We start from the raw sequence: 13,445 nt of genomic DNA on the forward strand, positions 1-13,445 counted from the left end.
TATCCCAGCTTTCCCTTTTCTTCTCCTGATTATTAGAAAAACAAGACATCCCTTCGCTGAGTCCTTTCTGAAGTGGCACTTAAAGTGGGAAGAGAAGGTGCTGTATGTAGTAAACCCAGCCGCTGACCTCCTGTCAGGTCAGGCAAAATGAGAAGGAAACCGACTGGTGTTAGGCTTCTGAGGAATTGCCAATCCAGTTTGTGCGTATGGATTGGGAAGGCTAATTCAGGGGTGCCCGTTGCCTAACTGAGATTCTAAGACCTTTTCTCTTTTTTTTCTCCTTTTTTCCCCTATTGTTGACCATCAGGAGGTTACACTGTGCGTTTCAAAGAAAAACATTGAGGTGAAAATACTCATTATTTCATAAATTGTAGATGTCTTGCTCACCTTCTTACAAATGCCCCCACCTTCTGGATTCACATGGAAAGGTGAATTTATTCAGCTCTAATTAATTTCTAGGAAGAGTTTTCATTGTTCTGGGAATAAAATATGCTGCCACTTTATGCTTTAACATGAATTCTCAGTTTGAAAACAAATTCTCCGAAAAGAATTTTGAAAACCCAGGGCAATTTTTATTAATTTTGTAAATTCTTATACTGCAGTAAACTGAAGTATGCTTAAAGGGAAGCCCTATCACATTTTTTTTTAATTAACCACAGGTTACTGTATTTAGAAAGCTCTATGATCTATTAAAAGTAGTCACCCCCAAATATCCTGTCCCTCCCGCTTTTCCACAGCGCACTCAGCACAAACCACTCCCCGGGGGAGGACTGGGCTCTGGATCCGGGTGGTCGATCACGTAGAAGCCATGCTCCTCTATCGCCCGGTACAGCGTGATGTACTTGGAAGCCTTCCTGGTCCTGGGGACCACAAATTTCTCCGTGAACTCATTCTTGTCCAGTTGCTCCTTGCCTTCTGTGGCCAGAACGCAGTTAATGAATGTGAGGGTGTAACTGTAGCAGTTGTGGTGTTCTTCTTCATACCTGCAAAACAAGGATGTGGAGAAGAGAAGGCTTAGCTTTGAAAGCTGCTCAGGGCCTTCCATAACTGAAATCGGGCGCACTCGGCGAGCTTCGGCTAGTGCAGACTGCAGCTCAAGTACAGAAGAGACTGAACTGCATGTTCAGAGTGGTGAGTGAAGGTGCACATAAACCCAACTTGGGGAACTTAATTTCACTGAAGTTCTAGATTCTAGAAGTAGAATTTCATTTCTTAAATTTTAGGATAGCCTACATTTCAAGGGTAGCCTGAAAACAATTTAAATGGACAAGTATGCTATAAATCTAAAGCAGGGGTCCTCAAACTACGGCCCGCGGGCCACATGCAAATACAAATACTGTATTTGTCCCCGTTTTGTTTTTTTACTTCAAAATAAGATACGTGCAGTGTGCATAGGAATTTGCTCATAGTTTTTTTTTAAACTATAGTCTGGCCCTCCAATGGTCTGAGGGACAGTGAACTGGCCCCCTGTTTAAAAAGTTTGAGGACCCCTGATCTAAAGTGTTAAGGGAGCAAGGAATTGAGAAATTACTTTCAAAATTGCTAAAACCAAAAAGTAAAACCTTAAAGTATTTATAAATTATGAATATCATTTAAATTTTTTGTTTTATGGAACATAATATAACAGCTTTTGCTGTACATATTACTATTGAGTGTTAAGTATGTAAAAATACCTATTCAAATAATGAGAGTTCTAAGTTCTGGTCCTTTCAACTCTTAAAATGCTCTGATTCTATTATGTAATACTAGAGGCTCGGTGCACGAAAATTTGTGCACTTGGGGGAGTCCCTCAGCCTGGCCTGCGCCCTCTCAGGCCAGGAGCCTCCTGCCACCACCACTGCGCTTGCAGTCGTCAGCAGGGTTTGTGGCTGAGCGGAGCTCCCCCTGTGGGACCGCACTGACCACCAGGGGGCAGCTCCTGCATTGAGCATCTGCCTCTTGGTGGTCAGTGCATGTTATAGTGACTGGTCGTTCCCGGTTGTTCAGTGTTAGGGTCAATTTGCATATTTCCCTTTTATTTTATGTAATATACGCTGGCTCACTTCTGAAGAAACCCCTGCTTAAATTCTGTTACAGGTGCTACTACTAAACGCCGCTCAGCGTCCTCTGTGAGTTGATCACATTTGTGTGGCAAATGTGGGCCAGGGAGCAGTTGGTCTCAGCAGTCCCATACCTGTGAGGCAGCCAGGCCCCCGTGGTGGAGAAGTCTTCCAGGTACTTGTCCCACTGGTCCATCAGTCCAAACATGCCGGGCTGCAATAATGGGACACTTACACTCTGCTCCCAGCCTGCTTCATCTCGCTGGACACCGTGCATAGTGTAATTATAGACGACTCCTGCAACCAAAGCCAGGGTCATGCAGAAGCTTGAGGGACGTGCACCTCTGTGAAAGGGTGCTGTCAGAAAATGACAGCAGCCCCACAGTAACCTGACATATCGGAAGCCCAGGGTGCACTTTCTGATTCCTGCCAATTAGCAATGGGCCCCGAGAGGCCCTGGGACCTCCTTCCTCCAGGATCATCAAGCTCAGGAGGCAGCCACTCGCCTTGGAGATTTAGAGAAGGTCTTGTCTGGAGTTAAGCAGAGGCTACAGTGCCCCTGCCTCCCCTGCTTTCTGCAAAGCAGTTCCTTCAGGGAAACTCAGTTCTTGCTCCACCTGCTCTTCAGCCCTCTGGAGTCACCCCCAGGAAACAGAGACAATCATAGGCACCCGGATAATCATCTCCAGATATTTTTGTTGAAGTTTTCTGTTTACAAATGGGCCTGGCTTTCCTTCAATCAGCAATAAATTTCTAGTGGTCAGACTGGTGATAAAGTTTACTGTTCACATGAGTAACTCTGTGAAACACAGTCCTAGGTTTCTGTTCACAGAATCAGTTTCTCCTGCCTCAAGGAGGTGGACAGTGGCTCACCTGGCTGGCTTGCTCTCCATTCCCAGGCCTGCAACTCCTACAAGTGGCTCACCAGGCCCTTTTCCTGCAGACAAGGATGTTCTGGGTTCAGGGGTTGCAGATTCTGTGCCTTCAGAGCTAAATCTGGCCAAAAGGACTATTTTATTTAAACATGCTGCTGCTGTGTTTTTGTTTTTTTACAGAAAACTGCTGCAGGCTCCCCCACCTGCTCAGGTGTTATATCCCCTGACTTATCCAGAGGTTTCTGCCTAATTCCTGGAGACCCTGGAGTGTGAAGACCCAGAAGCAGTGGGCTGAGTGAGTACAGGATTGGACAGCAGAGGGCCTGGGTCCGGATTCTGGTTCCCACACCCGATGAGGTCTTGGGCAACTCAATCTCTCCAGAATTCTGTTTTTTCCTCGTTTAAACACCAACAAAAAACTGAAAGGTTTCTGTCACTCTTGGCTGAGAAAACATTAAGGACCTTTTTTCAAATATCTAGTATTGTTAGTAATACTTTGCTGTACAGTCAAGTATTTCTCATTTGGGGGGATAGTAGTATCACTCACCTCATGGTCCAGCAAGAGAACCCAGGGACCAGAGGAATTCCTAGTTAAATGTTGCATGATCACTTTTCTTTAGGAATGCCACTCTCGTCTGGATACTTTGGGGACTTTTTAAGCTTTAAAAAAATATGAAAATGCACTCACCATTTGTGTTAGTTATTCCAACATGAAGATCAGACCTTCCATCATAGTCTCTGAAAGAAACAAATATTTTTTCCTCATTTGCAAGTGTCTGGCACAAAGAGTTGGTACTTAGAGTGGGGGAGTGGCCTCCTCGCTTGCCTGGTGCCAGATTGCCAACAGTGTCCAGGTTAGTAAAAGCCCTGTTTCAAAGCTGGTTAGGCCAATTCTACATTTGAGATCTAAAATTTCCCCATCCCCATCTATTTTGTTGCCCCACCCCAATACTAAAGGCCAGTGTGCTAGAAGGCCAGTCCTGCTAGAGCAAAAAGTCAGGATAACACCTGGCAGAGGAGCCCACCCAGAGGTGATTTGTTGAAGGAGCACCTATTCTCTCCTCCTTTTCTGTGAGGTGACAGCCCGTTCCTCAGGCACACGTGGGTGAGAGGCTCCTGATGCCTCAGTGGATCCTGCCTCCCAAGCTGATATGGCCATTTTGGTCTTGTAGCCTGTGGCCACACCCACTTCTCTTGGACAGCCCTTGTTTCCTGGAATTATTACTTACCTGAGACTGGACATTAGATGTCTAAGTCCGTGTAATTTAACCTTCGTATGCAGTCCCAGGCCATCACTTACTAGCCCTGGGACATTGGGCAAGTCATTTACTCTCTCTAATCCATTTCCTTCACTATAAACTGGGAATATCATAAGCCTCCTAGTGAGCTGGTTGTAAGAATAGAATATCTATTGAGTGCCTGCCGCATGGAGGTTATTTTTAAATGATAAAGCTCCTTTGTCAGACACAGGTCTGGATATTTGGTTCCTCATTAAAGCAAGCAGTTGCAGGTTTTAAAATGACCAAGGACACACATGACAGCCCCATCTCTTTAGAGCAGTCTCCTCCAGGTCACCTTGTTGGAGCCACTTTGAGTTTTTTTGAGACCCTGGGGCTTCCAGAGGTTGAAAATGAGGCGTGGCTCGATGGTTGAGTGTTTACCTATGAACCAGGAGGTCATGGTTCAAATCCTGGTCAGGGCACATTCCCTGGTTGCAGGCTCGATCCCCAGTGTAGGATGTGTAGGAGGCAGCCAATCAATGATTCTCTCTCATCACTGATGTTTCTATCTCTCCCTCTCCCTTCCGCTCTGAAATCAATGAAAATATTTTTAAAAAGAAATGAAAATGAAGCGGAGAAAAACAGGAATAGTCTTGGGTGGCTGATGACAGCGCAACACCCACCGAATTTTCTACCCCAAGCTCATACCCTGAGCACATCACTGCCCTTGGTTTCCTGCCTAAATCCTAGCATGTCCTCCCTCGTTCCCTTCTTTCTTTCAGTTATTTCTCAGTCTTACAACACACGTTTATTGGGTGTCAACTATGAGCCTGTACAGTCAGGTATTTGTCATATTTTGAAGTGAAGGGCTAGTGACATACAGTAGTTAGCAGGGAAGTGAATAGTCAACTCTGATGTTCTCATCCCAAGAACTCCTGAGGGCATGAGAGAGTTGGGAGCATTAGATCGGGATGATGCGCATGGACACGCTTCCTAAAGCATGTGCACCATTCAGTAGCATCCCTGCTGTCTTGCAACCAGGCTTGTCCATTTGTAAACTCCACAAGGACACTCAGGAGGCACAATCCTTTCTTTTGATTTCTGAAATCTGAAAGTCAGGTGGTATCTGCAATAGAAATAAACCAGCTCCACTCTTCACTTTAATTCACCTCCATGCAAAAGAGTCTTCAGGCTCCGTACATTGACCCTGCTTGTCAGAGAGAATACAAAGTAACTCACAATAAAGGTATTTTGGTAAGCTTGGCTGCTGGGTCATTTTTTCAAATTAGCCTCTTAGCTCAAAATCTATGGTGAAGTAAGTCTCCAGACTATGGATTTTTCTCGCTTAAAATTGTCTAAGTAGGTTTGACCTTCATATATTCTTGCACTTATCGCTCCAGGAAAGTATGCACACCATCTATTTCTATAAAACAAATAGGCCCACATTTTAGAATTAAATGCCAAAAAACTGGAAAGAATTATCCACCATACTTCACTCACACTGTAAAAGGTTTTAGTGACTACAACACAGAAGGAAAGTTTGCACAATTCAATGTAACACTTAAAAAACACTGACGTTACCTAAGAAACGTCCCTTGAGTTGGCCTGAGGAGGAATGAACACTTTTCTTGATGCCCATTGGCAAACGGATTGGAGATGCTAACAGGTGCTTCCTCCAGCTTCCTGGAGCCCACATCCCGCCGGCAGAGGGGGCAGCACCGCGGCACACTGAAGCTGTAGATGTGTTTCCTGCAATGGTTGAACTTAATTAAAGGCTTTCCGGCCGCTGCGCACTGCATGGCTCTCCCGTCCTGGGCAGCCAGGGGCGGTGTCCCCAGACTTCCTTTTCCTGATGGCACAGGTAGCGAATTCCCGCAGCGCGAGGAACCTGATCAGCAATGACGTCATTCTGATTGACGGCCGCAGAGCCAAACCCGGTAGAATTAACCAGGACAGTAACCAGGCCGCCCCTAAAACTAGCGTCCTAAAGAGCTTTCATTTTCCTTTCCATTTGTGCTTGCTTACCAGACTGTTTTTCCAGCCTTTATACATTTTGCAACTGTTGGCAGCCAGCTCCCACTCATCCAGTAGAGCCCTAGGTTTCTGTAGAACTTGCTCCGCTTCCTCCGGCGTCCCGTGCCCTGAGGCGCTGGATTCACGTTTCCACCCGAGCACTGTCCTTTAATTAGTCATAAGTCTAGGCGCCTCTCAGAATTAGGCATCCTCACTTGTTTTTGTGTTTCTAGCAAAGTTTATATCGTTTTGGTTTTGAATAAGTAACCTTACTTTGAGGTTACTCTCTTTTGATGCTTTATATTGTAGAAGTAATCTTGCTCATAAAAAAATTAACAGCACAGTAAAAATAAAGATAGAGGTTACCCTAGTTAACCAAACTAAAAGGATAACAGGCAATTCCACAGTGGGATTATACTAGAAATAAAAAGAAATCAATAAGAAAAGGCTAACTAGAAAATTCCCAGTAGTTTAGAAATTAAGCAGCATACTGCTAAATAACTTATGGGTCAAAGAATAAATAACAATGGAAATTAGAAAATATTTCTAATCTAATCGTAATGACATTAAAACTTGTGAAATACAACTAAAAGGGGGCTGAGAGGGAAAATTATAGCTTTAAATAAAGAAGCAGCAGCTATGCCAAAACCGGTTTGGCTCAGTGGATAGAGCGTTGGCCTGCGGACTGAAGGGTCCCAGGTTCGATTCCGGTCAAGGGCATGTACCTGGGTTGCGGGCACATCCCCAGTGGGGGATGTGCAGGAGGCGGCTGATCGATGTTTCTCTCTCATCGATGTTTCTCACTCTCTATCTCTCTCCCTTCCTCTCTGTAAAAAATCAATAAAATATATTAAAAAAAAAAAAAAAAAAAAAAAAAAAAGAAGAAGCAGCAGCTAGAAAACAAGAACAATTGGAACTTAAAAATATAGAAAAGGAAAGATAATAAAGATTAGAACAGAAATCTGAAGTAAAAATCACACGTACAATACAGAAAATGAACAAAGCTAAAGTAAACTGCAGGGTGAGATGGCTCCCATGGTAAATTATTCTGAACATTTAAGAAAAAATGAATACCTACATTACACAGACATTTTCAGAGAATTGAAAAGAAGGAAGACTTCCAAACTCATGCATAGCTCAGATACTAAAACTTGACATGGACATTCTGAGGAAGGAACACTACAGACCACTACCTCTCATGAACAAGGATAAAGAAATGCTAAACACAATATTAACAAAGAGAACCGAATGATTTATAGAAAGAATAATGTAACAGAATAAAGAATAAAACAATATGGCTTTCTCAATAGATGGGAAAGGATTTGATTTTTAAAAAAGACATGTTCATGATAAAAACTCTAAGAAAACTTGAAAGAAAAAGAAACTTCTTTAATTTGATAATAAATAGCTTCAAAAACCCTAGAGCTAACATTTTAATTAATGGTGAAATACTAAATAATTTCCCTGAATTCAGGAACAAGACAAGGTTGTCCACTGTTACCACTTTTATTTAAGGTTACACTGAGGGTTCTCAGCAGTAAGTCAGGAAAAAAAAATAAAGGATAGCTCAGTTGGTTCAAGCATTGTCCTGATACACCACAGTTGTGGGTTTAATCCTGATCAGGGCACAAAAGAATCAGCCAATGGATACATAAATAAGTGGAACAACAAATCAATCTCTCTCTCTCTCTCTCTCTCTCTCCACTCTCTTTTCAAGATCAATAAATAAATTTTTTTTAAAAAGAAAATATATAAATATAGCATGGAACAAGCAACAATTAGGACATTTTTAAAAATATCATTTAAAATAGCATCCAAAAACCCATCTAGATACCTAGGAATGCATCTAATAAAAGTTGTTAAAGACCTATACACTGAAAATGATAAATTTCCCAATGTAGTTCCTAAATTTCTGAGAGAAATTTCAAAAGTTCTAATTAGAAGTATATACTATGCTCATTCATTGGAAGACAATATTTTTATAAAAGCAAAGTAAAAGAACTACATACAGTTATAGTATGTATAGATCAACACTGACAGCTATATGTTGTTCCTACATATAGGTCTCACCGGTATAATGTTGGTCAAAAGAAGACAAAGAGTACATACTGAATTATTTCATTTATATCAAGGTCAAGAACAATCTAATTTGTGATGGTTGAGGTGAGAATTACACTTATCTTTGGGAGCTATTGATTGGGAAGGGGCATAAGGAAGCCGGGTGTTGATAATATTCTTTTATCTGGGTGGTGGTTTCATCAGTGTATTCATATGTAAAATTCATGGGGCGTATGTATTTTGTTATATTTCTTTCTTTTTTTAAAATATATTTTATTGATTTTTTACAGAGAAGAAGGGAGAGGGATAGAGAGTTAGAAACATCGATGAGAGAGAAACATCGATCAGCTGCCTCCTGCACACCCCCCACTGGGGATGTGCCCGCAACCAAGGTACATGCCCTTGACCGGACTCGAACCCGGGACCCTTTAGTCCGCAGGCCGACGCTCCATCCACTGAGCCAAACCGGTCAGGGCATTGTCTGTTATATTTCAATGTTTAAAAATCTTTTAAAGAATTTTTTTTTAGAGCGAACCAAGATGGCGGCGATATAGGCAGACGTGTCCCAGGTCGTGTCCCGGAGCAAATGGAAGCTGAAGCTAGTAACACTCACACCGAATTGGCGAAATTGCTCAGCTGGTGAGAGGGTTTGCAGCCGGGAAGAGCAGAACTCCCCTGGAAAGGTAAAAAAAACCCAGGGATTTGGGCAGGAAAGTTTGCCTGACCTCTGAGCCCAGAGAGTCGGAGGGAGACCGCGTGGCAGACAGCCGCGTCTTTTGGGACAGGCACAGCCCCTGACGGGGGAAAGGAGAACTGCGGGATTCCTGGCGCCGCCAGGGAAATTGAGAGCTGGGTTCTGTGACCGCGGAGGACTGAGCCTAAAGGGGGCAGCCTGAAGAGCTGACCTGACCATGCAGTCCCGGTAAGAGAAGAAGCTTACAGAAACCAAGCCTTCCCCGTTTCCGCGGCCGGCGTTTGTTTGTTTGTTCTCACCGAATCCTGTTCATGGGTCATTTCGGATACAGACACTCACCTGTGCTGAAGAGAGGGAGAGTGTGCTGAGGAGTGGAATCTGGGGAGAGACTGGGGAAAGAGGGGGAGCCGGGAGAGGTGGTAGTGAATTGAGTGCTGAGACACCCCTGAGGCCAGGACTGGGGCAGCCACCCGCTCCTGAGAGTGAGTCTCCTCCCCCCAACCCCCAGGCAAGGAGCACAGCCACACCCAGATTCCACCCTGAACGAGATCAAGGATTAAGATAACCTGACCAGTCCCTGGGAGTTAACAGGGTCTGGCCTATAGGGGGATTTTCAATCCCAGCAACAACATAGGGCCGGTAACTAACTACTACGCAGTCAGCTCTGGGCAGTGAACTTCCACTGGACAGAGAGGCCCTATAGCCTCAGAGGCCAACCCCAGAACACTGCCACCCAGAGGCTGACCCACAAACTGACTCTTTGCTAAACACAAAATAAGGCAGTCTGGGAAATAAATGCGGCATGCTTTAAAATAAGGACTGTGGTTTACAACACAGAGGAACAGTATATCGCAGGGAATCTCAACACTCTCCTGAATACCTGGAAGGTCTAAGGCGAGCCACACTGAAGAATAGAAGAAACGAAGGACATTCACTACTGCAATTTTTTTTTTCTTTTTTCACTTTTTAACTAAGAAACCAATTTTTTTTAAATTTTTTTTCTGTTCTTTTTTTTTTTTCTTCTTCTTTTTCCATCACCTGATTTTACCCTTTTAATTACTACCTTCTTATTTTTAACCAGTATTATTACTGCTACCATTTTACCATTTTTTAAAGTGCCATTTTATTTTTTCTTTATTTTATTTTGGGATTAGTGTTCACCATTCTATTTTCATCGTTATATTATTGGTTGTTTCTAGTTTGCATTCATATCCAGGGAGCTGTTGCTGGAATTTGTTGGGATTAATGGCTGTTCTATAGGAGTATTCTCCTCATATAAAAAGTCTCTTCCCCTCTTCCACTTCATTCTCTCTTTTCGCTCTTTTTTTTTTTCTTTTCTTTTCTCGCTTTTATTTTCCCCCTTCCTTTTTCCCAATTTCATTTTTGCACTCCCTTTTTTTGGTCCCTACTTTTCTTTTCCTTTCTCTCTTTTATCTTTTTCTCTTCCTTCTTCCTTATCCCCTAATTCTCTTAATTCAGGTGGTCACCTTTACTTGGGGTTATTAATATCGTAAATATATTTGTGTATAGTGCCTGGTATGTGGTGCCTTGTTGTGTTGTATTTTGTGCCTTTAAATCAACGCAGCAGATCCAAGCAACAGCAACCTCCTGAGCACCACATCCTCTGCTGAGGAACAGCAGCTGTACGTGAAACCTCGCCCCACCAGCCAGAAGAGCCACCACAGCTGTGAACAGCACCCACCAGAGGAGCTGCTGACAACTGAAGAGCAGCTGCTACCGCAACCGCCCGAAGAGCAACCACAGACCAAGGAGTCACTGCCACCAAGGGAGCAACCACTGAACAACTCAACGTCTAGATATGTCATTGAGATCAAACATGGGTAGACAAAGAAACCCCCAAAGGAAAGAGAAGGAGGACTCTCCAGAAAAGCAGCTAAGTAATACAGAGGCATGCAACATGACAGATAAAGAATTCAGAATAAGGATCCTAGAGTGCATAAACCGGATGGAGGAAAAAATCGACAACCTCTTCAAGAAGCAAGAAGAAACATATGAAAAAATCGATAACATATGGAAGAAGCTAGAAGAAACAGATGAAAAAATCGATAACATATGGAAGAAGCTAGAAGAAACAGATGAAAAAATCAACAACCTAAGTAAGACCCAAGAGGAAATGAAGAGTGATATAGCTGCAATGAAAAACTCCATTGAAAGTATCAACAGTAGACTAGGAGAAGCGGAGGACCGAATAAGTGAATTAGAAGACAAGGAAGCAAAACACACCCAAAATGTACTGCAATTGGAGAAAAAAATTAAAAGACAGGAGGAGAGCCTAAGGGAGCTTTGGGACAACATGAAACGAAACAACATACGAATAATAGGAGTACCAGAACAACAGAAGGATGAACAAGGATTAGAAAACCTACTCGAAGAAATAATATCAGAAAACTTTCCTGAGGTGGGGAAGAAAAAAGTCACACAAGCCCAGAGAGTCCCAAACAAGGTGAACCCGAAAAGACCCACACCAAGACACATCATAATCACCATGGCAAATGTTCAGGACAAAGAGAGAATCTTACAGGCTGCAAGAGAGAGACGGAAAGTTACATACAAGGGATCTCCCATTAGATTGTCAAATGACTTCTCAACAGAAACACATCAGGCAAGAAAAGAATGGACTGAAATTTACAAAGTGATGCAAAGCAAAGGACTGAATCCAAGAATACTCTATCCAGCAAGGCTATCATTCAAACTTGAAGGGGAAATAAGAAGCTTCACAGACAAAAAAAGGCTAAGGGAGTTTGTCACCACCAAGCCAGCATTGCAAGGAATGCTAAAGGGACTGATATAAAAATAAGAAATAAAAAGCTCAGAAAGAAAACAGCCACACAAAAAAAGAAATGGCTACAAACAAGTACCTTTCAATAATAACTTTAAACGTAAACGGACTAAATGCTCCAACCAAAAGACATCGAGTGGCTGAATGGATAAAAAAACATGACCCATACATCTGCTGTCTACAAGAAACCCACCTCATTAGAAGGGACTCACACAGACTGAAAGTGAAAGGATGGAAAAATATCTTTCAGGCAAATGGAAAGGAAAAGAAAGCTGGGGTAGCAATACTTATATCGGACAAAATAGACCTCAAAGTGAAGGCCTTAACAAGAGATAAGGAAGGCCACTTCATAATACTAAAGGGATCAATACAACAAGAAGATATAACCCTGGTAAACATATATGCACCCAATGTAGGAGCACCCAAATTCATAAAAAAACTCCTGGAAGATATCAAAGGAGAGATCGACAACAATACAATCATAGTAGGGGACTTTAATACACCATTGACAGCACTGGATAAGTCCTATAGACAAACAACCAGCAAAGATATAGCAATCCTAAATGATTCACTAGATCAGATGGACTTAATAGACATCTTCAGAACACTTCACCCCAAAGCCAGAGAATATACGTTCTTCTCAGGTGCTCATGGGACATATTCAAAAATAGACCACATACTGGGTCACAAGCAAAGTATCCCCAAATTCAAGAAGATTGAAATCATAAAAAGCATCTTCGCAGACCACGATGGCATAATATTAGAAATAAACTACAATAAAAACAACCCAAAATACTCAAACACCTGGAAGCTGAATAGCATGCTATTAAATATTGATTGGGTTACCAATGAGATCAAAGAAGAAATTAAAAACATCCTGGAAACTAATGACAATGAAAACACAACAATCCAAAACCTATGGGACACATTGAAAGCAGTCCTGAGAGGGAAGTTTATAGCGCTACAGGCCTATCTCAAAAAACAAGAAAAAATGGTAGTAAATCATCTAACTCTACAACTCAAAGAATTAGAAAGAGAGCAACAAGAAAACCCCAGAGTGAGCAGAAGGAAGGAGATAATAAAGATTAGAGCAGAAATAAATGACATAGAGACCAAAAAAACAATACAGAAAATCAATGAAACCAAGAGCTGGTTCTTTGAAAGGATAAACAAGATTGATAAACCTCTAGCCAGACTCACCAAGAAGCAGAGAGAGAGGACCCAAATAAATAAAATCAGAAACGATAGAGGCGAAATAACAACAGACCCCACAGAAATACAAATGATTGTTAAAAAATACTATGGACAGCTTTACTCCAACAAACTAGACAACCTGGAGGAAATGGACAAATGCCTAGAAAAATACAACATTCCAAAACTCAATCAGGAAGAATCTAAAAATCTCAACAGGCCAATAACTATGGAAGAAATTGAAGCAGTCATCAAAAAGCTTCCATCAAACAAAAGCCCAGGACCAGATGGCTTCACAGGGGAGTTTTACCAAACATTCAAGGAAGAACTAAAACCTATCCTCCTCAGACTACTACAAAAAATTCAAGAGGAAGGAACACTTCCAAGCTCATTCTATGAAGCCAGCATCACCCTAATACCAAAACCAGGTAAAGACAACACAATGAAAGAGAATTACAGGCCAATATCCCTCATGAACATAGATGCCAAAATCCTCAACAAAATCTTAGCAAATCGGATCCAGCAGTACATCAGAAAGATCATACACCATGACCA

The 13,445-nt window shown here is 42.2% G+C and overlaps 1 protein-coding gene across 3 annotated transcripts; it reads right to left on the reverse strand.

Moving 5' to 3' along the window:
• Positions 1-408: 408 nt before the first annotated feature.
• MKRN2OS (MKRN2 opposite strand) lies at positions 409-6,225 on the reverse strand. Of its 3 annotated transcripts, XM_059663622.1 has the most exons (5): positions 6,160-6,225; positions 5,716-5,883; positions 3,603-3,652; positions 2,174-2,336; positions 409-983 (listed from the first exon to the last, which is right to left on the reverse strand). In XM_059663622.1, the coding sequence occupies exons 1-5, from the start codon at positions 6,216-6,218 to the stop codon at positions 743-745; spliced, it is 681 nt and encodes a 226-aa protein (XP_059519605.1). In that variant the 5' UTR covers positions 6,219-6,225; the 3' UTR covers positions 409-742. The 3 variants fall into 3 exon arrangements, with proteins under 3 accessions (XP_059519605.1, XP_059519606.1, XP_059519607.1); XM_059663623.1 differs by lacking the exons at positions 5,716-5,883; positions 6,160-6,225 and adding an exon at positions 2,913-2,976 and having other exon boundaries at positions 3,603-3,646; XM_059663624.1 differs by lacking the exons at positions 3,603-3,652; positions 6,160-6,225 and having other exon boundaries at positions 5,716-5,773.
• Positions 6,226-13,445: the final 7,220 nt, after the last annotated feature.

This window comes from Myotis daubentonii, chromosome 14 (assembly GCF_963259705.1).
Source record: "Myotis daubentonii chromosome 14, mMyoDau2.1, whole genome shotgun sequence".
In the NCBI taxonomy this organism is placed as follows: Eukaryota; Metazoa; Chordata; class Mammalia; order Chiroptera; family Vespertilionidae; genus Myotis; species Myotis daubentonii.

Excerpts from the sequence above, each read along its gene's own strand:
- MKRN2OS (XM_059663622.1), bottom strand. The coding sequence starts at position 6,218 with ATGAGTGGGAGCTGGCTGCCAACAGTTGCAAAATGTATAAAGGCTGGA. Across the intron at positions 5,884-6,159 it reads AAGGCTGGAAAAACAGTCTG|GAAACACATCTACAGCTTCA; the intron begins GTAAGCAAGCAC and ends CAACCATTGCAG. Across the intron at positions 984-2,173 it reads GGGGCCTGGCTGCCTCACAG|GTATGAAGAAGAACACCACA; the intron begins GTATGGGACTGC and ends CTTGTTTTGCAG.